This window comes from Vombatus ursinus, unplaced genomic scaffold (genome assembly GCF_900497805.2).
Source record: "Vombatus ursinus unplaced genomic scaffold, bare-nosed wombat genome assembly UNPS02014959.1, whole genome shotgun sequence".
Classification (NCBI taxonomy): Eukaryota; Metazoa; Chordata; class Mammalia; order Diprotodontia; family Vombatidae; genus Vombatus; species Vombatus ursinus.
In genome coordinates, this window is record NW_020954737.1 from 2227341 (window position 1) to 2254072 (window position 26732).

The 26732-nt window shown below is 39.6% G+C and overlaps 1 protein-coding gene across 1 annotated transcript in view; it reads left to right on the forward strand.

The window, feature by feature from the left end:
* The window catches only part of CASR (calcium sensing receptor), a 155648-nt gene that overhangs the window by 89096 nt on the left and 39820 nt on the right, over positions 1-26732 (forward strand). Inside the window, exon 4 of the mRNA XM_027845133.1 lies at positions 623-1510. Coding sequence (XP_027700934.1) covers positions 623-1510 — 888 coding nt within the window. The remainder of the gene's footprint in view (positions 1-622; positions 1511-26732) is intronic.

The following is a 26732-nucleotide window of genomic DNA, read 5'->3' on the forward strand; positions in this document are numbered from 1 at the left end:
CATAGAATCATATTGTCAGTAAGTGTCAGAGATAGGTCTTAAACTCAGGTCTTCCTGACTTGGGGGCATAAGAGCATAAAAGGGAGGATTCCCAGCCTTTTGAAACTTATAAGGCATGGTAGATAGAGCACTAGACTCAGAGTCAAGAAGATCTGAGTTCAAATCCCCCTTCATATACTTAATAGCTATGTGGCCCTGGACAAGTCATCAGCCTCCCTTTTGCCTCAGTTTTCTCATCTGTAAAATGAGGGAGTTTGACTCAGTGGCCTCTAAGAGCCCTTCTAGCTCTAACTTTCTGATCTTATGAGGCAGCATAATACCACACTTAATTTTTCTTATCCATTTTCTCACCTGCCCAGGGACATCAACTGTGGGGAACTCTTTGTAAATTTTAATGAGTCTAAATTTTCTACTTTTATGCTAGAAGTTTAAGTGCCTACAGAAAATAGCCCTGAGTGTTCACATTGCAGTAAAATAGGTTATCATCTTTTTCATCCTATCCACAAGTTTAACTTCAGATCAAGGTCATCACCCTATAAATTAGATTGGTTGGTATCTCAGTGAATTTTTGATTCATTTATCTAGTGTCCTTTTTTGATTGTTGTTTGTTTGTCTTCCCCAGGTCAGCTATGCATCATCTAGTAGGCTCCTGAGCAACAAAAACCAGTACAAGTCTTTCCTCCGGACCATCCCCAATGATGAGCACCAGGCCACTGCAATGGCAGACATCATCGAGTATTTCCGCTGGAACTGGGTGGGCACCATTGCTGCAGATGATGACTATGGCCGGCCAGGGATTGAGAAGTTCCGAGAGGAGGCAGAAGAGAGGGACATCTGCATTAACTTCAGCGAGCTCATCTCCCAGTACTCTGATGAGGATGAGATACAGCACGTGGTGGAGGTCATCCAGAATTCCACAGCCAAAGTGATTGTCGTCTTTTCTAGCGGCCCTGATCTGGAACCTCTCATCAAGGAGATTGTCCGCCGTAACATCACAGGCAGGATATGGTTAGCCAGTGAAGCCTGGGCCAGCTCCTCACTCATAGCCATGCCTGAGTTTTTCCATGTTATCGGAGGCACGATTGGGTTTGCACTTAAAGGAGGGCAGATTCCGGGGTTCAGGGAGTTCCTTCAGAAGGTACACCCCAAGAAGTCAGTTCACAATGGTTTTGCCAAGGAGTTTTGGGAAGAAACATTTAACTGTCATCTCCAAGAAGGTTCTAAAGGGTCTCTATCTTTAGACCCCTTTCTGAAGAATCGGGAGGAAGGGGGCAGGAGCAGGCCTAACAACATGACTACGACCTTCCGTCCTCTGTGTACCGGGGATGAGAACATCACCAGTGTTGAGACACCATATATGGACTACACCCATTTGAGGATATCTTATAATGTATACCTGGCTGTCTACTCCATCGCCCATGCCCTGCAGGACATATACACCTGTTCACCTGGGAAAGGACTCTTCACCAATGGCTCCTGTGCAGATATAAAAAAGGTTGAGGCTTGGCAGGTAAGAAGTCAGCATAAAATGCCATTCTGTGTGTCTAAGTCCAAATTTGTTTGGCCCAGAGAAGTAAGGTCATGTGAACATTTCACAAAGGCAATTCCCATATGGGACCACTGACCAAACCCCATGTTTTCAGTCAAATTGTTTCTTCCTTGAAGTGTTAAGACGTCTTAACAACCAGTTTTTATAAATCAATGGGCTACTACATAGTGTAGCATATTAGCTCAAACCACTATATTTCATTGTTTAAGTTTTTAACATATAGACATGGCCACAGTCTAGCTTTCAAAAAGTTTTTTAGTGTCCTAGGACTGTGTCAGTGCCTACAAGGATGTTTTTTTACAATACTTTAAACAAAGGGTTCTTAATTGGGTCATGGACTCCTTTGGTAATTTGGTAAAGCATATGGACCTCCTTTTCAGCATCATGTTTTTAAATGCATAAAATACATAGAATTACAAGGAAACCAATTCTATTGAAATACAGTAATCAAAATATCTTTAAAAACAAGTTCATGGATCCCAGGTTAATTACCCTTGCCTAAAATAGAGTTAAAGATATTAGGTTGTTAGGTTGATTTTATTAGGATTGTATTAGAATATTCGATTGATTTTCAATCAACAAGTATTTATTCTAGTACGTTGATTATAATAGGCTCTTTGAAAATATTTGATGAATGAAAAAATCAATGAAAGAATGAATGAACATTTGATATATTTCTAGCATTGTGCTATATACTATAGGTTACAGTATAAGACCTTCTATTTATAAAATGATTACCAAAGAAACCAATAATATTGAAATACAATTATAAAAATATTTTTATTAAAAAAAAACAAATTCATGTACCCCAAGTTAAGTGATCTCTAATAATGTTAGAGGGCAGATAGGTAACACAGTGTATAGAGTGCCAGGCCTGGAGTAAAAAAGACCTGAGTTCAAGTCCAGCCTCAGAAACTTACTAGTTGTGTGACTCTGGGCAAGTCACTTAACCCTGTTTACCTCAATTTCCTCATCTGTTAAATGAGCTGGAGAAGGAAATGACAAATCACTTTACTATCTTTGCCAAGAAGATTCCAAATGGAGTCGTGGAAAGTCGGACATGACTGAAACAATTAAACAACAACAATAAGAATGTTAGTTCTGTTATTCTCTGATAAGTGACATTAAACAAGTCTATCTAAAAAGTGAGTGGGCTTGAATAAAAGAAGATAAGGAGAGTGAGTTATTTTGAACAGAGAATGGACCTGATCCAGAGTGCAATGGGAAGAAGTCCTCAATGTAGCGGTGGAGAAAGGTCGGGTAAAACAGTGGGCAGAGAAAACAACTCTGAAAGTGGCATTAAGGATCAATTGAAGAGAGCTGGTGCTGAGGAAAAAGTTGCCAAGTGACCCCCCTCTGCTGGCCAAACAATGAAATATGATCTTCCTTTGCCCACACCTGAAATGTGCTTTCACTTCCCCAGTCTTTATTCGTAATCTGCTTCAAATTCCCTCTTTCCTGATGACCCATATCCTCTCTAATCCCCCCCCCCCCCTTGCTTGGCATCCCTTTCAGTACTCATGTACTTAACTTGTACAACAGTAGAATTTCAATTAGCTGGAATGTTCTGGTTAAAGGATGATTAACCTTTTTGCTTTAACCTTTGTTGCTCACATTTTTAACCTAACATACGTTAGTTTACTTTGCTGCCTTACTAGTAATACAGTCCAGGCACTGCTCTACATTTTGAAGGTCTAACTTAAGAAACATTCACACATAAAATTGGCCACTTGTATCTTGTCTCCCGTGTATTTCTCTCTACATAGATCTTTCTCTTCCTTTTTTCCCTCTTATGTTATATCTAGCAACCAAGCTGTCCTGGGATGATAGTTCCACCTGGTAGCTAGCACAGGGGATTATTTCATTCAAGAAAACCCTTCCTCTTTTCCCCAGCAGGATCTTGCATATGTTGTTCTCCCTCCGCTAGCCTAATGAAAACGTGCAGTGACTAGCCAGAACTGGCAACAAGACCCAGAGCTAAGTGAGAGAGAATTTCTGAGGAGATGCTTTTAGCATTGGGCATGTGAGGGAATGGAGGTGCACTTAGGATCAGCAAAAAAAGAGGAGAGGCTTGATACTGGGTCAAAAAATCGACACTGTCCTTTCTATACATTGTAGGCACAGGATTAGAGTTGAAGAAGTAGGTGGGAGAGTCAGGGTGGGAATTATTCATAGCTTTACTTTTTACTTTCTATGCAGAATGATACACTGGAAAGAGTACTGGTCCTGATGTCAGACTTGGGTTCAAATTCCACCTCTAACCCTTACTGTCTGTGTGACTTCAGATAAGTCACTTAATTTCCCAATGTCTCCATTTCCTCTTCTGTAAAATAAAGGGGCAGCTAGGTGTTGTAGTGGATAGAGTATCAGGCCTGGAATCAGGAAGACTCATCTTCCTGAGTTCAAATCCAGCTTCAAATGCTTACTAGCTGTGTAACCCTGGGATAGTCACTTAATCTTGTTTGCCTCAGCTTGCTCATCTGTAAGATGAGCTAGAGAAGGAAAGGGCAAACTTCTCCAGTATCTTTACCAAGAAAATCCCAGATGGGATCACTAAAAGGCAGACACAACTGAAAAACAGCTAAACAAAATAAAGAAGTTGGACAGGGTGGCCTCGGAGGTCCTTTAGGTTCACAGGCCTGTAATCCTATGATTTTATCCATCTGAGGGCTTTCTTTCCCCCTTTTGGGAAAAAGATTCAGGCTCTCTAATAATAACATTGTTCTTTTCCTCAAGTCAGTAAGCATTTATTAAGTGCCTACTGTGTGTCTGGCACCGTATTAAGTACCAAAGCAAAACAGTTTATGTGAACAGGAGTTCTTGGACAGGTATGGGGGACCTCAGCCTGTAAACCTCATTCAGCCCTCAGTTTTGTTTCATCTTGTTAACCTAATGGGAGGAAAGAAACCCAGTGGAGGCAGAGAAAATGCAGGGAGTACTGTGTTTTACAGACAAAGGAGGCGATGCCTTTCTTCTGCCACCACTAGTGAGAGCAACTGGGCCTGGGCTAGCTCATTGTTTCTGTGGTACTGCCCAGACTGCTGGAGCCAGGGACTGGTGCATCTTTGGACAAAGCTGGCCATTGCAATCCTTTGACTTGCAGAAATGACTCATTATGTAGGAGAGATCATAGGGTCATAGATTTAGAGCTGGAAAGGGCCTTAGAGACCATCTTCCCCACTTTACAGATGAGGAAACTGAGTCCCAGACAGGTTAAATGAGAGTAAGTATCAAGTAGTGGCAAGGGGCCCCAGGTGTATTTTTTTTGTGTCTTTAGATGTTCACCAGCTTGCATTCCAGGGAATTGTAGCTAGAGGAGACCTGTGATACCTAGTTGATGAAGTATTATGGTGTGTATCTATGTCTATATACACTAAGGGAAAGGGACTCTGATGAAAAAACCTGCCCAAAATCAGCAGAAACATAATCCTTGACCACACTTTCTGACTCACTACCCTACCCCAATGACTTGGCAATGCCAAAGGTCTGAATACCCTTGTGGTCAGAGGTCAGGGATCCTAGACGTATTGATAGGACATAAACTCTTTATTTCATTTTGTCTTTGTATTTTCAGAACCTAGCACATTATGCCTGCTATACCTGGCATTTAGAAGGTACTTAATAAGTTTTTGATTGATTACAGCAAGTACCAAGAAATGCTTCTGATTTATGATTATTGTTGCAAACAAAACCTAGTTTGAAATCTTTGGGAGCAATACCACAAAAGCCCAGAAGATGGAAATGTTTCCTCATGGCTCTGTGTCTATGTGTATCCATACATCTCTTTTTGCCTTTGTCTCTGTGTATCATCGTTTCTGCATATATGGGTTACATAAGTCTAGTTATATTGTCTCTGTTGGACTTTTTTTTTAATAAAAGTTGTAATGATGCCTTTTATTTTTTCATTTAGTTCATTTCTAAATTAACCTCCTTACTCCACCTTCCCCAAACATTCACGAAGTGAACCTTCCTTTGTAACTAAAACAAAACAAAACACTCAGAACCAAAGGCAGATCACTTCTGATAGTCTGTGTGAAAAGCTTTACCCATAGTTCCTCAGCTCTACCAAGAGAGGGGAGTGGCCTATTTTCTCATCTCTCCTGCAAATCTAAGATTAGTCAATTAAAATTACATAGCACTTAATGGTCTTTTCATTTACATAATTTTAGTTGTGAATCTTGTTTTTCTGATTCTGCTTACATTACTCTGTTATCAGTTCATGCAGGTCTTCCTATTTCTTCAAATTTCTTATAATTATTTATCATTTTTATGGCACAACAATATTTCATTCCCTTGAAATGCCAAAATTTGTTCAGCCACTTCCTAATTAGCATACACCTACTTTATTTCCAATTTTTTTGCTGCCACAAAGAGTGCTACTATGAATATTTTGTTACATATGGGATCTTCCTCTCTTACCTCTTTGGGAATCTTAGGGTCAAAGGATATGTCCTTCTCTGGCTAGCAGATGTTAAACTCTGAAATGCAGGAAGGAGGCTGGCAATTAAACCTGGTAGGTAGGTGTGATTCTAACTACTCTGGGTGGGGAACTGGCCTAACGCTTGGTCATACAAACAAGGTGATGGTACTAGGAATTCTGAATCCCATTGGACTGGTGGCCCAGGGGGCCAAGGCTGGCCAGGTATGGGCTAGAACAGAGGCCGAGACTGACTCTTAATAAAGAAGGCAAGCAAGAAGGGCAGGCCAGGTTGAAGGGAAAATAGATAGAAATCAGTCTTGGGTAGATTATGAAACAAATAGGTGTGTAGTCAACAAACCTTTTCAGGACTTGAGAAACCATGGAGGGCTATGAAGCAAGTACTGATCTGAGGTCAAAAATAATAACTGGGACCTCTCCTCAAAAGGTAAATTTAACTGAGGTAATTGAACTGAGGTAACAGAAAGTGAGACAGGTGACTTTGCACAGCTCTCCCTCACTTAAATCCAATTCACTTGCTTGTCATGGCATCACCTTCATGATGTCATGGTCCTCTTCCAGAAGGAAGGACAAACAACAACAACCCTTAACATCAAGCCTGGGTGGTGGCCAATCTCAGTCATAAGGGAGTCAGGCCACCCCCAGGGGCTGACTGGATCACAGATTTGCCTTTTTCAGCCTATGAGTCCTTCAAATCTGACTTGGCAGGCAGTGCTATGTGTTTCTGTTGGAGTTGAACCCAGATAGGAAAAATCTCCCCTATGTTTGAGTGTTGGGACAATTCAACATCTGGACAGTCTTTGGACATGAAGGAAAATAAATTGTTTGCCCAGGGTCCTGATCAGCTCCTCTCCTTCTCTCTTCCACTAGCCTAAAACAAGACAGAAAAATATTTTAATTATTTGTTGTATTTATCGAGTAGAGTTTTGTCCCAATTCCTAATTTTAAAAAGTCAAGTCAACAAGCATTTATTCAATGTTGGCCGTGTGCCAGGCCCTCACAAATGAGTGGAATGTTCTCTATTTCTAGAAAGGGAGCAGAGGGAACTAATTTAAATTACTTTTTACTAATATGTCCTTCAACTAATTACTTCCTGTAGGTCAATGACCTGGGGGAAAGGAGGGAGTCTATTTTTAGTGCTGGAGTAATTTTAATTTCCACCTCCATAATTACTTTCCCAAATTACAGGTAAAATACCTAGGAGGAAGCTAAGGCTCCTGAGAGCTCACCCTGAATATTTAAAGTAAAAAAATTACCTTAGAGATATCACAGTCATCCAAAGGGTTGAAGGGCTTCCTAAATAACCCCCCCCTAGTTCAACTTCTTCACTGTACACAAAAAGAAAATTAGCTTTTTGGGTTATGTTTAGGGCTATGTTAAATTTAAAATACATGTTTAAAAAAACCACTTTGTAACAGCAGATCACAGTTTTTTATACAACTATCTTTTCCGTTCTTTGTATATGGAAACGTTCATTTTTGTGATGTTCATAATAGGAATCGGGCTTGGAATGTGGTTTTATTGACATAGTGACTTCTGGGTAAGGAAACTCCCTCTTACTAATGTAAATCAACACCTTCTCTGCAACCTATAGGGAGTTGCCTCCCTATTTACTGATAGGTAAAGTGATTTGCCCAGGGTCACATACAAGTATGTGTCAAAGATGGGATTTGAACTCAAGTTTTCTTACTTTTGAGGCCAGTTCATAATAAAAAAAAAGTTTTAAAAAAAAGTGTTTCAGAGTCATATTGATCATTTATAGAAACTTGAGTGCCATGGACCCCTTTGGCAATGTGGTGAAGCCTGTGTACCCCTTTTCAGAGTGATGTTTTTAAATGCATAAAATTAAATAATGCATAGTTACATAATAATGATGTAATTAAAATGCATACTATTACAAAGGAAACTAATTCTATTGAAATATAGTTATCAAAATATTTTTTCAAACAAGTTCATGGACTTCATGTTAAGAATTCCTGCTCTAGAAGTGTGGCACAGCCACGGGTCAGCCTCCACCAGCCTTTATGTAGAGAACTAGGGAGGGCGTGCCCATCTAGCAAGTCTCAAAGAGGGGAGGAAAAGGAGGAGGCATTTTACATCTGCAAGGATGTATTTCTTACTAGGTTATAGGCCTATATGACTGTGAAGCTACATATATCTCTGTATGAAGCATGTCTACAGGTCTCTACCTTCCTCCATTTGTAAAATGTCACTCCTGTCCAATCAAAGTTCCACCTAATTCACCAGCTAAAGCAGAATGTAAAACATAAACTCAGAGATCCAAACAACTATAGTGGACCTTCAAGGTCATCTCATCCAACCCCCTCATTCTAGAGAGGAACAAACTAAAGTTGACAGGCATGAAGTGACTTGCCCAAGGTGAGTAGAAGAACTGGTACTCAGAGCTACCCCCACTGCCAACACAGAGCTATTTTCACTAATCTTTCCCGTTTATTATGGCTTGTAGCTGGTGACGATGGTAAATACTCTTTGCACAAAATCTTAATGAACTCCTAGGATTCCAAGGTTATGTAGATTTCTAAGAGGGTAACCATGATTTGACTTTTCTTGGGATCTGAATGTTTTCAGAATCCTAATTAGCCATCAGTGTAAAATTGGCTTGTGTGTGTGTGTGTGTGTGTGTGTGTGAGTGTGTGTGTGGGTGTTTTAAGTGATCAACTAGGAAGACATGTTTCTTACTAAAGAAATTAATGACCAGCTTTTCTCTGCACCATAAATTTATTTCCTGTGCAAAGTATGTTACCAGGTCAAGCGTACATGGGCAGGAGAGGGATATTTGTTTTACAATTTAATAACTGACCAAGTCAAAGGGCAGCTAGGTGGCACAGTGGATAGAGCTCTGGGCCTGGGGTCATAAAGATTCATCTTCCCTAGTTCAAATCTGGCCTCAGACACTTACTAGCTGTGTGACCCTGGGCAAGTCACTTAACCCTGTTTGCTTCAGTTTCCTCATCTATAAAATGAACTAGAGAAGGGAATGGCAAACCCACCCCAGTATGTTTGCCAAGAAAATCCCAAATGGGGTCACCAAGAGTCAGACACGACTGAATAACAATGAATAGAAAGGAGTCGAGGGGAAACTATCAGTAGATGGGTGGGGAAGAAAGAGGCTGGGTGAGAGTAAAACACTAAGTGACTGTCAGGGGAAAGAGGGCCAGCAGTCAGAGAAGTGAACACAAGGTCTCCAGAAATACAGCAGTTGGGGGCAGCTAGGTGGTGCAGTGGATAGAGTGCCGGCCCTGGAGTCAGGAGGACCTGCGTTCAAATGCAGCCTCAGACACATAATACTCACTAACTGTGTGACTCCAAGCAAGTCGCTTAACCCCAATTGCCTCACCAAAAAAAAGAAAGAAAGAAAGACAGCAATTACTTAGATTGTAATAATTTGGCAGTGATAGGATAATTTATCCATGCTGAAGTTCCTCTCTCTATTACATGTAAATATAATTATATAGCTAATTATGTAATTGCATAAATAAGATTATATAGGTAAGTAACTTAATAGTCTAAATAGGTCTGTAGTGAGGATGTTTAAACTACTTAAGAGAATAAACACTCATTTACATATAAACAGTTAAATATTTCAATGATATTGTGTATCATTCTTATTACTTATTAGGGTATGTCCCCCTATGGCCAGGGTGTGCTGGAACAGGCTCCAAATTTCCAGGGTAAACATTTACACCCCAGAAATTAACAAATGCTATAAATCAGGGTTTTGTTTATTATTTTGTTGATTGTCTAGACTTAGGAAAGTGATGGAAAAAAGGTTAATGAATACTAAATTTAAAAGCATTTTTTTTGAGAGTCAGTTGTTAAACATACTAGCCTCTGACCTTTTACAGAGCAATTTCTTGTATGCTAGTTGAAGAGATTGTAGCTATTCCAGGAAATAATTTTAAAATAATTTTAAAAGCATTCCATTTCATATTTTTCACTAATTCAGGAGGCCACCCCTCCCCATTTACTCTAAATTTTCATTGTTTTGTTTTGGGGTTTTTTCTCATACCTATGGAAATGCTGCCCCCAGTAATTCTGAGTGTTCTCTACTCTAGATACCTAATTTTTCATTTGAAATTTCCGATCCTTCATCTGAAGGTTGTTTGCTTCAGGTCCTCTGGTGTAATTCTGTCCTCAGTCGTAGCTGAAAGATTTGTTGTCTTTTTTGGACTTATCCTCTCTCTTCAGTTCCTGTGCCCCAATGTTCTGTTAGACAAGATTCTTCCAGATGCTTCTTCTACGGTGGTGTTCTACCATGCTCATTTCCTTAGTTTCCCCAAGGAACAGAGAGAGACCTTTCCAATCAGTCAGAAAGGTTGTTTTTTATTGTCTGTGGCTGACTGCCTCATTAGAGTGACTAATATAGGAGGAATGAGTTTTTTATTAGTTCTTATAGAAAGGAATTGAAGGTACAATGATATCTTCATTAGTTGGCATGGTCAGAAATTGGGATGTGCTAGTTAACTGAATTTTCTGGTTAACTGTGAATTTAATTTATACCTATAAGGCTGTGAAAAAAAACAAATTAGCAAGTAGAGTCAATCTTTAGCCACAATTTCTGAAATGCCATCAAAATGGGAATGTTTCCCCGGGGAAGCTTCTTTTTCTAGAACAAGAAACTAGGGTGGTTTATTTTTTCTCGCTTAAAAATGAAGAGAAGACAGCATTTCATAAATGTCTCAACTCAGAACCCCAAGAGGGGCATTTTTAGTACTTTATGTAATAAATTCAGTTAACATTTGCCCATTCTTTTTCACCTGGAAGGTTGTATTTTGTTTTCTCAGAAAACAACAAAATCAGCAAATAGATTGTAGTTATTTCTCAGAGGGCTTCTGCAAACAGTCAACTTGCATTTTTATAAGTAACTCTAGGTCAAGGAAAGATGTGTTTTCCATGATCTCATGACAAAACTTTTTAATGATTTTGTTGTTATTGTTTTGTGGTTCCAGGGTTTTTTTTTTTAATTGTTTAGACTGTCACCAGGTGTGAAATTCAAAGCTTTATGACCCTTGCTGACAGTAATTAACATAAGTAGAGTTCTTCAGGTGAGTTCTAAACCATAGAATTATAGAGTCAGAGGAGGCAGGGATCTTTAAGGTCATCTAGTCCAACCTTCTAATTTTACAGATGTAAAAATTGAGGCCCAGAGAAGTTAATAATGAGTTAGTGACAGACAGGTCTGCGAATCCCAATTTGTCCTTCTTGCAACTACACAGAAGTAGTTTGTTTTTTTTTCCCCTGTTTTCTGAAGAGTTCAGAAAATTAATTTTTAAGTATAGAATTTAGGCCTCCCAGCTTGCTTTGGGTCTTTTTATTTTTAAGTTGACTACATGAAGTTTCTGGTTAATTATGGATTTAGTGTAGTTCTGCTTTCCTCATATTTGTAAGAAATCAGAAATGGCTTCCTGCTTTCTCAGGAGCTTATTGGAATCTCCTTTAAATCTGCTTGGAATACCTTGATCTTCTTTTCCAAACATGTTTTTAGTGATGTCTGTTTGAATCTTTCAGTTCCTCATCGATTTCCCACATCCCATCCTTATAAAAATACTCACTGGTATGTAGCACCTTGTGTGTATATAGTCACCATCTAAGGAACCAAGTTTTCTTTTTGGTTAACCAAGTTGGCCTTTTTGTTCACAGCAGTGCACTGGGATGACTCAGTAGAGTTAGAAGGGAATTAGAGACTACCCCCCTCATTTTACAAATGAGGAAACTGAGGCCCAGGGAGGACAAGTGACTGGGATAGAGTCACATAGGAGATGAGTAACAAAACCCAAATGGCAAATCCAGGTCCTCTGACTCCAAATTCAGGGTTCTTTCCATGGTACCATACTATCTTCACAGAAAATAATCCACATGATTCCCAGGTCTCTTTTGTGGGTTGTAACCTAGAGCACTGGGCCTGAAGTCACCTCACACACTTACCAATTATGTGACCCTGGGCAAGTCACTTAAGGACTACCCCCTCAGCTTCCTCAAATGTAAAATGGGGACAATAATAGCACCTACCTCCCAGGGTTGTTGAAAGGATTAAATTAGATAATATTTGTAAAGCACTTAGTACTTTCCCTTGCACACAATAGGTACTTAATAAATGCTTGTTTCTTTTCTTCCTTCATAATTAATGACCCATAGCTCTTCATTGCACATGTATAGTTTGAGTTTTATATTTATTATTTGTCTTTAAACATGTCTGTCATTTCTCTACCCACACATACAAACCTGTAGGATCATCTATTTCCTTTGGCTTAGCTCTTCCCTATCTAAAAAAGTTCAGGGCCATTCATAGACTTGAAGATTTCACGGTGTGGATCATTTATAAAGACAGGTAAACAAAACCCTGCTCTTTATGATTCCCTGAGGATCCCTACTCTTTAACTCAACAAGCATTTATTAAGTACCTACTATGTGCTAGACATTGAACAAAAATGAAACATTTCCTGCCCTCAAGGAGCTTATATTCTACTGGGGAGGGGACAAATAAGTCAATTACATATATAATATGCATATGTGATTATAATATCAATTGATATTATATTAATACATTAGATATACTACATATAATTAAATTCACATAAAGTAAATACAGATTAATGGGTATGGGAAGTCAAATGCAGAAGGTGGCACTTAGTTGGAAAAAATAGATTGGAGTCAGACTATGAAGAGCTTTAAAGGACAAGACTTGTCTTTTATCCTAGAGGAAGTATGGAATCAGTGATGCTTTTTGAGCAGGGGAGGGATATGGCCAGACTAATGCAAATTGGAATAATACCATTTTGCTAGTTGTGTGGATAATGGAAATAAACAAGGTCACCTATTTAAGAAAAAGAAACAGAAGAGCACATCCCGGGCCCAGGCTTGCCTAGAGAAGACTTATCCTCATGGCTGCATGGTGTTGGGTGGGAGATAGGGCAACTGATGCATTCAGAATAGTTCTCAGGCTTTGAAGCTAGAAAGGAAGGGGAAAAGGCAGAAGAGTGGGTCTCTTCTCATGTATGTAAAAGTGATTTCCAGCTCAGCAGCCAATTCAAGGAAACCAGTCAGGAGCTCTTCATCATGGCCTGTTGTGATCCCTTAAGTTATTCATCGAAGTTGGATCATCCCAAACTTCCATGTGGTCTCCAAGAATAGTGACTGAGTAGGTTCTGAGGGGGAGAAAGGATGGAAAGAAGATTATTTGCTACACAAAGACTGTATAAAATATGATATCTGTCTTTATGAAGTATATAGTCTAGAAGGGAGATATGGCACGTATGCTGATAACTCTAAAAGAATACACAACAAATGAATGAAAGATTCAATATGAGTTGCCATATGAGCTTCTGAGAGATAGGTCATTTGAAGTAGGCCTTTCTGGTTTTCTAAATCTAACTTTTCTTTCCACAAGCTGTCTCTGCTCTAGAAAAGCCTCCCACTCCTACCTGATCCTTTTCTTGTATCTTCTAAGCCTAGATTTCTCCACTCTAGAAATTAACATCTTCCATGTAGTCTTACAAAATGGTGCCTTTCCGCCTGTGGTGTCAGATTTGGAAAGCCAATTAGATGTGATCAAGAAGACCCCAATAAAACATCTGGCATTCTTCAGCATCCGTGAGCTTCCATAATACATGAAGTGACAATGGACTCAGAAGTTCTACCTTTTAGGGAGAAGTATCTCAAAAAACCATCACAGACTTTCTTTTCTTCCTGTCATGTCCCAGATATCATTTTTTTCTTGAGACTCTGGCCATACATTCCTGGTTGAACTCTTTCTCATTCTTCTCTCTCCCATTTTTTGAGGTATCAACTGATGCCCTAGTTTGGCAGTTGGACATTTCCCTGGTGTCCTGCTCTTGTCCCTAACTTCAACTCCATGTCCCTACCATTGGCTATCTCCAGTGAAATCCAATAACATTCCCTTAAGTGAGCTAAAACATAACAAATAAATGCCTATGACTTTGTATTGAGCAGCTGGTCTAATTCTTCAAAGGAATCTTTTAAGTCCACAAACCACTACACTGGACTGGGACTGACAGTAGTCAAGGTTTTCTGAAAGTCAGTGGGTGTACTCTATCCACCTGTGTATCCACCTCTTTATTTATAAGCCTATTTTCACCATCAAAGAACTCCAATAAATTAGTCAGGCATGGTTTCCCCTTATAGAAAACATGTTGCTTATGAGATCGCCACTGGAGCCCTTCTTTTCTTCAGGGGCCACATTCACAATCTGCCACTCTCCTTTCAGTCTCTGTAATAAGAACTCATGTATTTTGACTAATAGCACTCCAGTTTCATCCTTGAGTGCCCTTCAAAGCTTTCAGCTGGATGCTATCCAATGCTGGTAATACATCTACATTTATTTTTTGTCATTTTGTCCCAGAGCATCTTTAGTGTTGACTGCTACTCGACCTAGTGTCTCCAGCTTATTCATTTCTGGTATTGGTTGGAATGGAGATGCTCTCTAATTGCCTCCTAGGTAAAGACTGAGAGTGAGACAAATGAGATGATTTAGTCCACAAGGAGGGCATTTATGGGTTTGAGTACCCTTGACCCTTTGAAATCCCCCTTGTGATGGATATACTTAAAGAACCTTTAAATATTTTTTTTTTAAAAAAACTGATCCTTTGTGAGGAATGCTGCAAAGTGTTTTGGGACCTAACTACTAATCAAACTTAACTTGCCTTTTTTTTTTTCATAATAGCTAGCATTTATATAGTGCTTTAATGTTTGCTGAGCTCCTTACCTCATGACTCTATGATGTAGATGCTATTATTATTCCCACTTTACAGATGAGGAAACTGAGACAGGGAAAGGTTAAGTGATTTGCCTGGGGTCACACAGTTAATAAGTATCTAGGGCTAGATTTGAACTCAAATCTTCTTGACTCAGTACAGCACTCTATCCACTTTACCTTACTGCCTACTTTATTGGTTTTTCTATTCTCACACGGACTCTTTTTCCAGTTGTTTTTTTTTTAAAGCTTTTCTCCTCCATTACACTGTGAACTCCTTAAGAACAGGGACTGATCTTTTCGAGTCTTTGTATACTCAGAGCTTAGCACAGTGCCTGGCACATAGTAGGTACTTAATAAATTCGAATTGACTAGTTAACTGGATGCTGTCATTTCATCTGCAGGAGTTTGTGTGTGTGTGTGTGTGTGTGTGTGTGTGTGTGTGTGTGTTTCCAATAAGGTCTTTTTAAATAGTCATCCAACTCCTTGACTTTTTAAGATGTACCTTTCTGCTTGTTCTTAAATAATGCCTCACTTTAGCATGGTTTCTTTTTCTAATACTGAATAATTTCAATAGATTTTTTGGGTTTCTTTTCTCTCACTAAATGCTGAAATAGTGTTATTCAAGTAATATGACTGTCTCAATGGGGCTCACAGGGAGGCAAGAATAAGTACCTCTAGTGTACTTTGATTCTTTCTAGGAAGGGAAGCAGGAGGTTGGGGCCAGAGGCTGACCAATATGCTCTCCTCAGAGACAGGGAGTACTGGACTAGAATTATATCTACCTCCTTAAATATTATTAGTGTAGAGTACATAATTTTTAAGTTCAAGCTAAACTCCTGATCACTATTCATTGATAGAAAAAGGAGAACCATAAGCTTTGGAGGACCACAAGCTTTATATCCAAGACTTAACTCCTTTCCCACCAAATTCCAGTTCTACAGTGAACACACATAGCAAATAGCAAATAAATCCATTTATCTAAGTTGATAGCAACACAGAAAACAGAGAAAGTATACATAGAAGAATATATACCAGATGATGCAGAGTGAAGGATGTTCCTTTGGGATCAAGATAGCTCAGCTCAAAAGAGAGGGGAGGGACAGAGACAGAGACAGACAGAGTGAGACAGGTGGAGAGAGAGAGAGAGAGAGAGAGAGAGAGAGAGAGAGAGAGAGAGAGAGAGAGAGGGAGGGAGAGAGAGAATATCCCAGATTTTCTAAGGGGAAATTCCCTGAAGTCTCTAATACAGCAAGCTGGGAGGGGTAGGGCCATGATAGAGACTGCTTCTCTACATGTCAGCTTCTTCACAGAGGTGTTTTTTTTTTCTTTCTTCAGTAACCTGAAGAGAGGCTAGAATTTGCCAGATTTTCCCTTGAAGCTGGGGGCCAGAAGAGTCCAGAATCTCTTATCTCTCCTGTTCTAGTCAACTCCACCCACCTCTCAATGGAGGCATGGGGCATTGAACAGTTAATATCCACCAGTGAGGAGGGAATCCTGTACAACTTGCCCTTTGAGCCAAGGGTTACACTAAGTAGTTTACCCATAGTCACAGTATTCTCAAGTCAGTAGCAATTCATTCCTTCTTGTCCATAGGTTCTTGCACCACTTGCCAAATTCTAATTTGTACTTCAGTTATTTGTATTTAGGTAGCTAAATGGAAAAATGGATACAGTACTGGATTTGCAGTGAGGAAGACCTGAGTTCAAATTCTGTCCCATAGACTTACCATCTGGGTAACCTGGGCAAGTCACTTAATCTTTCATTATCAATTTCCTTATCTATAAAATGGGAATAATAATAGTACCTTCCTCTCCATGTTGTTGCAAGGATTAAATGAGACAAGATTTGTGAAATACTTAGCACAGTTCCTGTCATATAGTGGGTGCTTAATAAATGCTTGTTTCCTTCTTTAAGCTTATTTAAGCTTAAAACTGCACTAGGACCTGTGGGACACCCCATATATTCCTCCACTCCAGCCCCCAACCCCCACCGCCTAGCAAGCCATCACTTATAACAGATTTTTTTTTTTAGGTAAAGAGAAGTTCAGTAAAATTAACCAACACATTGACCATGTTTGATAGATCCACAGTCTCCCACCTTTGCAATGAAGGGAATGAATGCAATTTTCTCATCTCTTCTCCCAGGTCAAGCTTAGGCATTAGAATTACAAAGTTACAAACAATTTCAATTGTTTATTTTTCCATTTACATTGTTACAATGTGTATCATTTTCCTGGTATCTCTAAGTCAGTTCATATGTCTTCTCACACTTCTCCAAATTCTTCATCATTTCTGACAGTGCAGTAGGATTCCATTACAACCATGTGCCACAATTTGTTTACTGATGTCCCTAATTAAGGGTCACCTACTTTGTCTACAATTCTTTGTTGCCACTGAGGTTCTACTCTCCACTGGGGTTCTACTCTGAATGAATGAATGAAGAGAGGACACAAAGAGAAAAGCAAACAGTCCCTGCCCTCAAAGACCTTACATTCTAATAGGAAAAGACAATGTAGCACTGGGGAATGAACCTTTTTTTTTTTCTGTCTTTGACCTCCTTGGGGGTCTTAGTGGTAACATAAGATCGGAACATTTTAGTCACTTTTCTTTAGCATAAATACAAATTGCTTTCCGGGACAGTTAAACTAATTCACAGCTCCATTAACAGTATATTATTGGCTCCTTAATAACTACTTACTGGCTCAAATTAGACCATTCGAAGAAATAATCCTTTCTCCTGTCTGAAAACCTGATTTATACCTCATTTTCCAATGAGGCATTCAGCTAATTTATTTTTGCAGTAATTAAAATCCCCTCTTACTATTACTTAAGTTCAAGTTTGCCTCTTCCCCAATTGCATTTAGCATTTCACAGTCTCATCACCCTTTTTTAGATGATTTATAATACATTAATGTTGCTAATCTTTTTCTTATGTGAGTACGGAATTTCTACCCACAGAAATTCCATTTCTCCCCATCTGCTACAGTGTGATTTAGTTTGCTATGGTTTTCACAGGAGAGGCAGATAAGCTAGTAATGCTAAAAGCATTAGGCCTTTATTATAGGCACAATTACATTTACATAAGGTCTAACTTGAGATACTCAATGGCATGAAGAGGAGTCCACGGCAAAGAATACATCAAGATCATAGCAACCAGAGACAAGGTTATAACTAGTTCTCCAGATGGAGCAGGAAAATTCTGCAAATCATCCAGGGGCAAAGGGCAAGGATCAAAGGTCAGGCCTCAGGCAAGATCGTCTTCAGGCAAAAGTAGAAGGAAGGGGATCAGTCTTACTAAAAAAAAAATAATCTCTGGATCTGGCACCCAGGTTGCAAAGACTGTCATCACTCCTCCAATTTCAGCGTAATGATATTGAGTCCCATCCCACACAACAGGGCAGTTCAGTAAGATGGGTGAGGACCAGAGGTTTTATAGAGGCGGCAGGGGGTCCATCGGGTGCAGCTCACTATTTTCCTTACGCTTAGGGCACAGTCATTTAGCAACCATCTAGACCAGGGGAACCAGGGGCCTCGAGGTCACATGTGGCCCTCTAGGTCCTCAAATGCCACCCTTTGACCAAATGCAAAATGCTTTTACTAAGGGGATTTGTTCTGTGAAGTTTAGATTTAGTCAAAGGGCCGCACTTGAGGACTTAGAGGGTCACATGTGGCCTTGAGGCCCCTGGTTCTCCGCCCCTGGTCTAGATCTTCAAGGCTTAGCTGAGTCGCCGCCTCCTTGTGAAACTTTTCCTGCCGTTCTTCCTGGCCCTCCACAAATTAACCCAGACTGCTTATTTATGTACTCCTAGTATCCTCCAGTAGAACATAAACTTCCTGAGGGCTGGGATGATTTTGCATTTGTCTTTGTGCCTCCAATTAGCAAGGTGTGACCCTCAATGCCTCCAATTAGCAAGATTGAAAGGATAATGGAACTTTATAGCCTGGAAGATTCCAGGCATAGAAGATTCTCAATATCTATGGTTTTAGAAAAACAGGGCACAGATGCCAAGGCAAGGAGGGTTAGTAGGAGCAGACAGACTGTTGAAAGAAAGGCTAGCCCCAGAAAACCAGAAAGGTCCATTAGATTCCCACACCATGGTACATCCTTTTTCTTATAAGACTTTCCCTTTGGGGCCCTTTTGGCAGGTCCTTCTATGCAGGGGAAGGTTTTGTGTAGAGCCCACCAATGAGCCCCTCTGAGCTAAATTTGGAGAATATCACCACCAAAAGTTTGGCTACCAGGTAGTGAATTTTTTTGCCAAAGAAATTCATGAGGTATAGAGAAATCACAGGACTTTGACCTGAAAGGGACCTTAAAGATCATCTAAAATCCATCCATCCATTTTACAGATGAGGAAACTGAGACCCAGAGAGGGTAAGTGGTTTTTCCAATCAAAGACAAATAAACATAATGCAGTCATTTGATGAGAGACGGAGCACAAACAACTGAGTGGAAAAGAAAAGGGATCAGGAAGTTTTAAGAGGAGGTGGCAATGGGATTGAGCCTTGAAGGAAAATTAATATTCTGAGAAGCAGAGATGGGGGATGTGTAGTTGTGGGGTAGTCTGAGAGAATGCATGGTAGCAAATGTTGCATTTGGGGAACAGCTAGCAATTCATTTGCTGTGGAGCTATATGCATGGACCCAATGCTCTTGAGAAGGAGCATGAGGCAATGTGACACAAGGGAAGGAGCCTGGAGTCCAAGGTCTTGGGTTCAAATCCTACTTCTGGTGCTCACTTCTGTGGCGTTGTGTAAGCCATTTAATCTTTATGAGCCTCAGTTATGAGCCCCTGAGGTCCCTTCTGACTCTTGAACTTGATCCTAAGAATAGTAGATTGTACTTAACACTAAATCAAATATTAGACTGCATTCAGAGGGAGGCAGGTGATAACAGAAAAAAAAATTGGAGTTTAAAAGATAGACTTAACCTAGGACTTTTGCTGGGTGATTGGAGGGGGTTGGGCCTTTTGGCTCATGAAAGAGCTAAGAAAAAGTCTGGGACCGAATTCCTCTGTTAGGGAAAAAGGTCACATAGCTGCTGCAATTCAATGAAAAACCAGTAGATGGCAACCAAGAGCCACATAGCAGGGACTTGGCAGAGAACCAGCAAGAGTTTTCAGCGAGTGTGATGGCACAAAGTAACCTGAGAGGACATCAGGAGCTCATAGCACCATGGAGAATGCAGCAAATGGTGGCGTTGGAGGCAGTTAATGAGTCAACAAGTATTTATTAAAGGCTTTCTTTGTGCCAGGCCCCACCACTGATGTTGTGAGAATTTGTCTAAGAGTGTATCTTTGGGTGTATGGGGAATTTTCCTTGTTATTTGTCTTACTGTGCTGTTTAATTAAGCGCCTTTGGCTTTGAACTAACAAATTCCCTAGGCCTGGATGGTCTGTCAAAAGAGAAATGACAGGGTGAGCTGTGGTTTTCAACTAATCCAAGTATGCCTCAAACCTGAAATAACTTTCAAGGGATCCATGTTTTAAAGGAGCTTGGGCTACGTAAAATGCTGATGAGGTTCAAAATACATTTTGAAAAAATAAATAAGTTTGAATCAGAGGGGTCAAACTTGAAGCCTGCAAAACTCCCAAGTGCAGCCTGAACCATATTAAATTATAATTGAGAAATATTTAACAAAATAAAAATATAACATGGATAATATTAATGTGTGGTTTTCTGAGTCAATTTGTATCCTAATTCCATTTGTTTGACACACTGATTGAAATGAATAATGTTAAGGTGACTATGTGAATACATTTATTTTATCCTACTGAGAATTTAACTTTTGAAGTAAAAAAGATGCCTTTGCAAAAAAAAAAAAAAAAAAAAAGGAGCCTCTCCCACTCCTGCCCCTACCCCCACCATCCCAATTTCCTGGCCTGTGGTTTTTTGTTTTATCTTGATAATTGACCGAGACATATTAATTGCATGGAGTTTGGTTTGAGACAAATCTTCATTTTTTCCACTGGTGAGATTTGGCCTGGAAACCTGACTTGAGGAGGAGAATCACTGTGTACAAACCCTCCTGAATTGTTGTTCCTTTGACTGGGTTTTTACCAATCACAGGATCACAGAATATCAGCATTGAAAAGGGTCCACAGTAGCCATGTAGTCAAATCCATACCTGAACAAGAATTCCACCTGTAACATACCCAAGTAGTGGTCATTCAGTCTGTTTGAAGACCTCCAAAGAAGAGGAACCCATTACCTCCCAAAGTAGTCCATTCCACTTTCAGAAAGCTCTATAAGAAAGTTTTTTCTTGCATCGACCTTAATTTTGCCTCTATAACTTCTATCCATCTCTTATAGTTCAGAGCCAACCAGAACAAATTGAATCCCTCTTTCACGTGAGAGCCCTTTAAATACTTGAAAGATATCTAGCATCTACCACCCCAGCCCCAGGTTTTCTCTAGGCTAAACATTCTCAGTCCCTTCAGTCATTCCTCATACGGGATCAGATTATGGAGGGAGACATTTTGGTCTAAAAACCTAGAAGAGTTGTTGCAGTTTTAAAAAATAAGCATGTAAAGGGACAAAAGAGCTCAGATCAAATCTTCATACATTTAAAACAAAATACTTCTATGCTAAAGCTAGATGCCTAAATAATATAGTGGATGAGCTGGTATACTAGGTAGCCAAAAAGGAATTTAATATAATTGATGCCTAGTAAACTCGGGAAGGACAATAGATGAGGTGTTATAGTGTGGTAGAAATAACACTGAATTCTCATCAAAAGACCTGGGTTTGAGTCCTAGCCCTGACATTTACTGGATGTGCTTGGATTAGACAAAAGTCTTTTCACTTCCCTGAGGATATGTTTCCTCATCTATAAAATGGAGGTTGTGAATATTTGTCCTATCTATCTTATAAGTTGTGGGGAAATACTTTGTAAAGTGCAAAGTTCTAATTACATGAGTTACCTGTGACTACAGCTACAAGGAAGATGGGGGATGGGTGGCATGAAAGAAGGATAGAAAAAATGTGTATGACAGATGCAGTTCACAATACATCAAAGATCTGTGACTTCATCAATATAAGGATTCTCTCAACTGATGTATTTCTCTCCTCTCCAATCCATCCTCCATACCACTGTCAAAATAAAAACAACCTCCTAAGGTAAAGGTCCACCTGCCTTTTTCCAGGCTTGTTTCTTACTACTCCCCTTTACAAACTCTACATTTGTGGACCTTTGCTTTAAAATTTGGCAGGGGAACTGGGGAAAGGGATGGGAAAGGAGCCAATGACTTGGGTGTTCTGTCTTCCTCCAGGCACCAAAAATCATTGCTCTCTCTATACTTCTGTGTAAGTCAAGCAGACTGTAGTTTAATTAGAAAATTGTAATGACTTCTGTCAAGTGTTTAGGGTTATACTTTGGGGAAGTATTGCATTGGTAGACAGCTCTTGCTAAAGCATCTGTAGGCAGGTTATTTAGCCAGTTTTCAAGTCCTTACTGCATTCAGAAGATTTTACTAAGTACAATGGGAAACAGAGAACAAATGGAAGACTGCAGATAGTTCTGGGCAATGGTAATTTACATCCTGCCAAATAGACAGTCAGGGATAAAAGAAAAGATGGCTCTTGGATCCATGAGAGCAGAAATTCATAATACATTCGGCATGGACCACAGATCCTCCCATAAGTAACTAGGGCAGTCTTCTAAAGAAAATTAGTGTGTGTATGTATGTATCTATGTATGTGTATATACATACATATGCACATACATATATACCCACATGGATACATACATAATGCACACTATATGTACTATATAATAAATACTATATATACCTATGTACATACACACACATACACATTATATATAATATATACATGTGTATGTATATATACACACATACTTACATATATATATTACAAAGTTTTGGAATGTGGATAGGATAAGGATGATGGAACCAGAAATAATGAGAGAGTTCCTTGGAATAATATCAATCACTGGGGGCGGAGCCAAGATGGCAGAGGGAAAGCAGTGACTGTCTTGAGCTCTCTCCCAAAGCCCTCCAAATACCTAAAAAAATGGCTCTAAACAAATTATAAAGCAGCGGAACCCACAAAAAGACAGAGTGAAACAAATTTCTAGCCCAAGATAACCTGGATGGCTGATCGGAAAGGTATATCGCACCGGGCGGGGAGAGGAACACAGTTTGGCGTGGGCACGCAGGCCACAGCGACCCTGGAGCAGGGCTCAAAGGACTGAATTGTGGGCAGCTGTGGAGGTTTCCAGACTTCTCAACCCCTGAACACCAAAGACAACTTAGAAGGTCAATAGGAAAAGTCTGTGACTGCGGTGAGAGAGGAGCTAGGTCTCAGCTGCAAGTCTCAAGCACAGCTTCTGGGGCCGTGGCTGTTTCCTGAGCTTCTGGCCCACAGACTGAGGGGGAATCGAGTGGCTGATCAGAGGGGGATTGCAAGGATCTCTTTGCCAGTGCTGAGGCAGGAATCTCTTGCTTTACTTGTGCTTGGATCTGGGTCACAGTTCTGAGGGGCGGTCCCGGGGCGAGGAGGAGTGCTGGTATGGGTCAAACTCAGGCCTTTTGATGAGAATTCAGTGTTACTTCTACCACACTATAACACCTCATCTATTGTCCTTCCCGAGTTTACTAGGCATCAATTATATTAAATTCCTTTTTGGCTACCTAGTATGCCAGCTCATCCACTATATTATTTAGGCATCTAGCTTTAGCATAGAGCTTGTTGTGGTGGTGGAGAGGAAACACCTCACCCCTTATCATACCACCTTGGAAGAACTGAAAATTTACAGGTCCCTAGAAGTACCTCTGAAAACAGCTGTACAAACCCCCGAAGCTTGGGACAGTACACTCTTCACATTGGAAGCAGACTCTTACCTTAACAAAGAGTTTAAAACTCAAGTAATTGGCCAGGATTGTGAGTAAGCAGAGCAAAAAGAGTCAGACTATATTATCTTACTTTGGTGACAAAGAAGATCAAAACATACAACCAGAAGAAGAAAACTAAGTCAAAGCTCCTACATCCAAAACTTCCAAGAAGAATATGAATCAGTCCCAGGCCTTGGAAGAGCTCAAAAGAGATTTTGAGAAGCAAGTAAGAGAAGCAGAGGAAAAACTGAGAATGATGCAAGAAAATCATGAAAAACAAGTCAACAGCTTGCTAAAGGAGACCCAAAAAAATACTGAAGAAAATGACACCTTAAAAAATAGCCTAACCCAAATGGCAAAAGAGGTCCAAAAAGCCAATGAGGAGAAGAATGCCCTAAAAAGCAAAATTGGCCAAATGGAAAAGGAAGTACAATAGATTACTAAAGAAAATACTTCCTTAAAAATTAGAATAGAGCAATTGGAAGCTAGTGACTTTATGAGAAATCAAGACACCATAAAACAAATCCAAAAGAATGAAAAATTAGAAAACAATGTGAAATATCTCATTGGAAAAACAAGTGACCTGGAAAACAGATCCAGGAGAGAGAATTTAAAAATTATTGGGCTATCTGAAAGCCATGATCAAAAAAAGAGCCTAGACATCATCTTTCAAGAAATTATCAAGGAAAACTGTCCTGATATTTTAGAACCAGAGGGCAAAATAGAAATTAAAAGAATCCACCAATCTCCTCCTGAAAGAGATCCCCAAAGGAAAACTCCTAGGAATATTGTAGCCAAATTCCTGAGTTCCCAGGTCAAGGAGAAAATATTACAAGCAGCCAAAAAGAAACAATTCAAGTATTGTGGAAACACAATCAGGATAACACAAGATTTAGCTGCTTCTATATTAAGGGACTGCAGGGCATGGAATATAATATTCTGGAGGGCAAAGGAGATAGGATTACAACCAAGAATCACCTACCCAGCAAAACTGAATATAATCTTTCAGGGGAAAAAAAGGGTCATTCAGTGAAATAGAGGACTTTCAAACATTCTTGATGAAAAGACCAGAGCTGAATAGAAAATTTGATTTTCAAATACAAGACTCGAGTGGAACATGAAGAGGTAAACAGGAAACAGAAAATCAGAAGAGATTTATTAATGTTGAACTGTTTACATTCCTGCATGGAAAGATGATATTTGTAACTCAGGAGACCTTTGTCAGTATTAGGGTAGTTGGAGGGGAAAAAATTATGTGTACATATATATATATATATATATATATATAGATGGATAGATAGATAGAGGGCACAGGGTGAGTTGAAAATGAAGGGGTCATATCTGGAAAATAAAATTAAGGGATGAGAGAGGAACATACTAGGAGAAGGAGAAAGGGAGAGGGTAGAAAGGGATAAATTATCCCACAAAAAAAAAGCCAGAAAAGAAAAGGCTCTTACAGTGGAGGGGAAATGGGGGAAGGTAAGAGGGAATGAGTGAATCTTATTCTCATAGGATTTGACTTAAGGAGGGAATAACATACACACTCAATTGAGTGTGGAAATCTGTCTTACCCTGCAGGAAAACAGGGGAGGAAGGGGACAAGAGAACAGGGGAATGATAGAGAGGAGGGCAGATTGGGAAAGGGAGTAATCAGAAGCAAATACTTCTGAGGAGGGTCAGGTCAAAAGAAAGAATAGAATAAATGGGCGGGTGGGATGGGATTAAGGGAAATAGAGTTAGTTTTTCACAGCATGTCTACTATAGAAGTGTTTTGCATAACTGCACATATATTACCTATATTTAGTTGCTTGCCTTATCAATGAGGGTGGGTGGGAAGGGAGGAAGGGAGAAAATTTGGAACCCAAAGTTTTAAAAACACATGTTTAAAAAAAATGTTTTCACAGGCAACTGGGAAATAAGAAATACAGGAAATGGGGTACAAAAATCCATCCTGCCCTACATGAAAATTGAAGGGGAAGGGGATAAGAGAAGGGGGGAGAGAGAGAAGGGAAGGCAGACCAGGGGAAAGGGTATTTAGAATGCATGCCATCTTGGGGTGGGGGGAAGGGTGAGATGGGGTGAAAATTTGGAACTCAAAATCTTGTGGAAGTAAATGTTGAAAACAAAAAAATAAATAAAATAAAATCTTTAAAAAAAAATAACAATCACCAACAAAGCACTTTAGGGTTTGCAAAGTGTTTCACACATATTGTCTCCTTTGATCCTCACAACAAAGTTTGTAGGTAGCCCCATTTTATAGCTGAGGAAACCAAGACTGAGAGGTTAAGTAACTTCCTCAGAGTCACAAGATAGTGTCAGAAGCAGGATTTGAACTCAGTGCTTCCTCCTTCCAAGTCCAGCACTCTGTCCATTTATACCATTTAGCTATTGTAATATTGAATACTGAACAAAAGGGTTAGAATGAAACTTATTCACAAGATATCCCATACATAGACTGGAGAAAAGGTTGCTCTAGCTGGGTGGCAAGGTACCTAATTGTCTTGCCTAGATAAACCTGTAATGGAGGCAAGTGACTTACCAGATGATGAAAGCTTGATAAGAACATCCATCCCTTAAGACCATCCATTTCCCTTTGGTCAGCTAGGGTTCTGTATAATCTCTGAATAGCATTAATTCGGACTCAAGGACACAAATATTCTGGTTCCCTTGGCAATTAAATTTGCAGTAAATAAATTATCCCTCTGATGATACCCAGCTCTGTGTGACTTTGAGCACATGAATCAGCTTTTTCATTTTTAAATTTAAATTTAATTTTTTAAGTTAGTGAAAATTTACATTTCCCTTCAATCTTCCCCTTCCAGAAAGAAAAGCAAAACCCTTGTAACAAATAGGCATAGTTGACCAAAACAAATTCCCACATTGAACAACGTTCTGACAGGGATTTCTCCACCTGTACCTTAAGTCCATCTGCCTTTGTTAGGAGGTGGACAGTAAGTTTCATTTGAATCAGTATTTCCTTAAATAAGCTGACCTCGGAGAATCCAGACTTGTACAGCTAAAAAGTCATACCTAGAAGGACAGAGAAGTATGACAAGCTTTGCAAGCTTGTCATATTCTCATCTTTTGGGGGTGGTGAGTGGTGGTTATATTTTTCCATTAAAATTATTTTATTTTATTTTCTTATGCAACAGTATTTT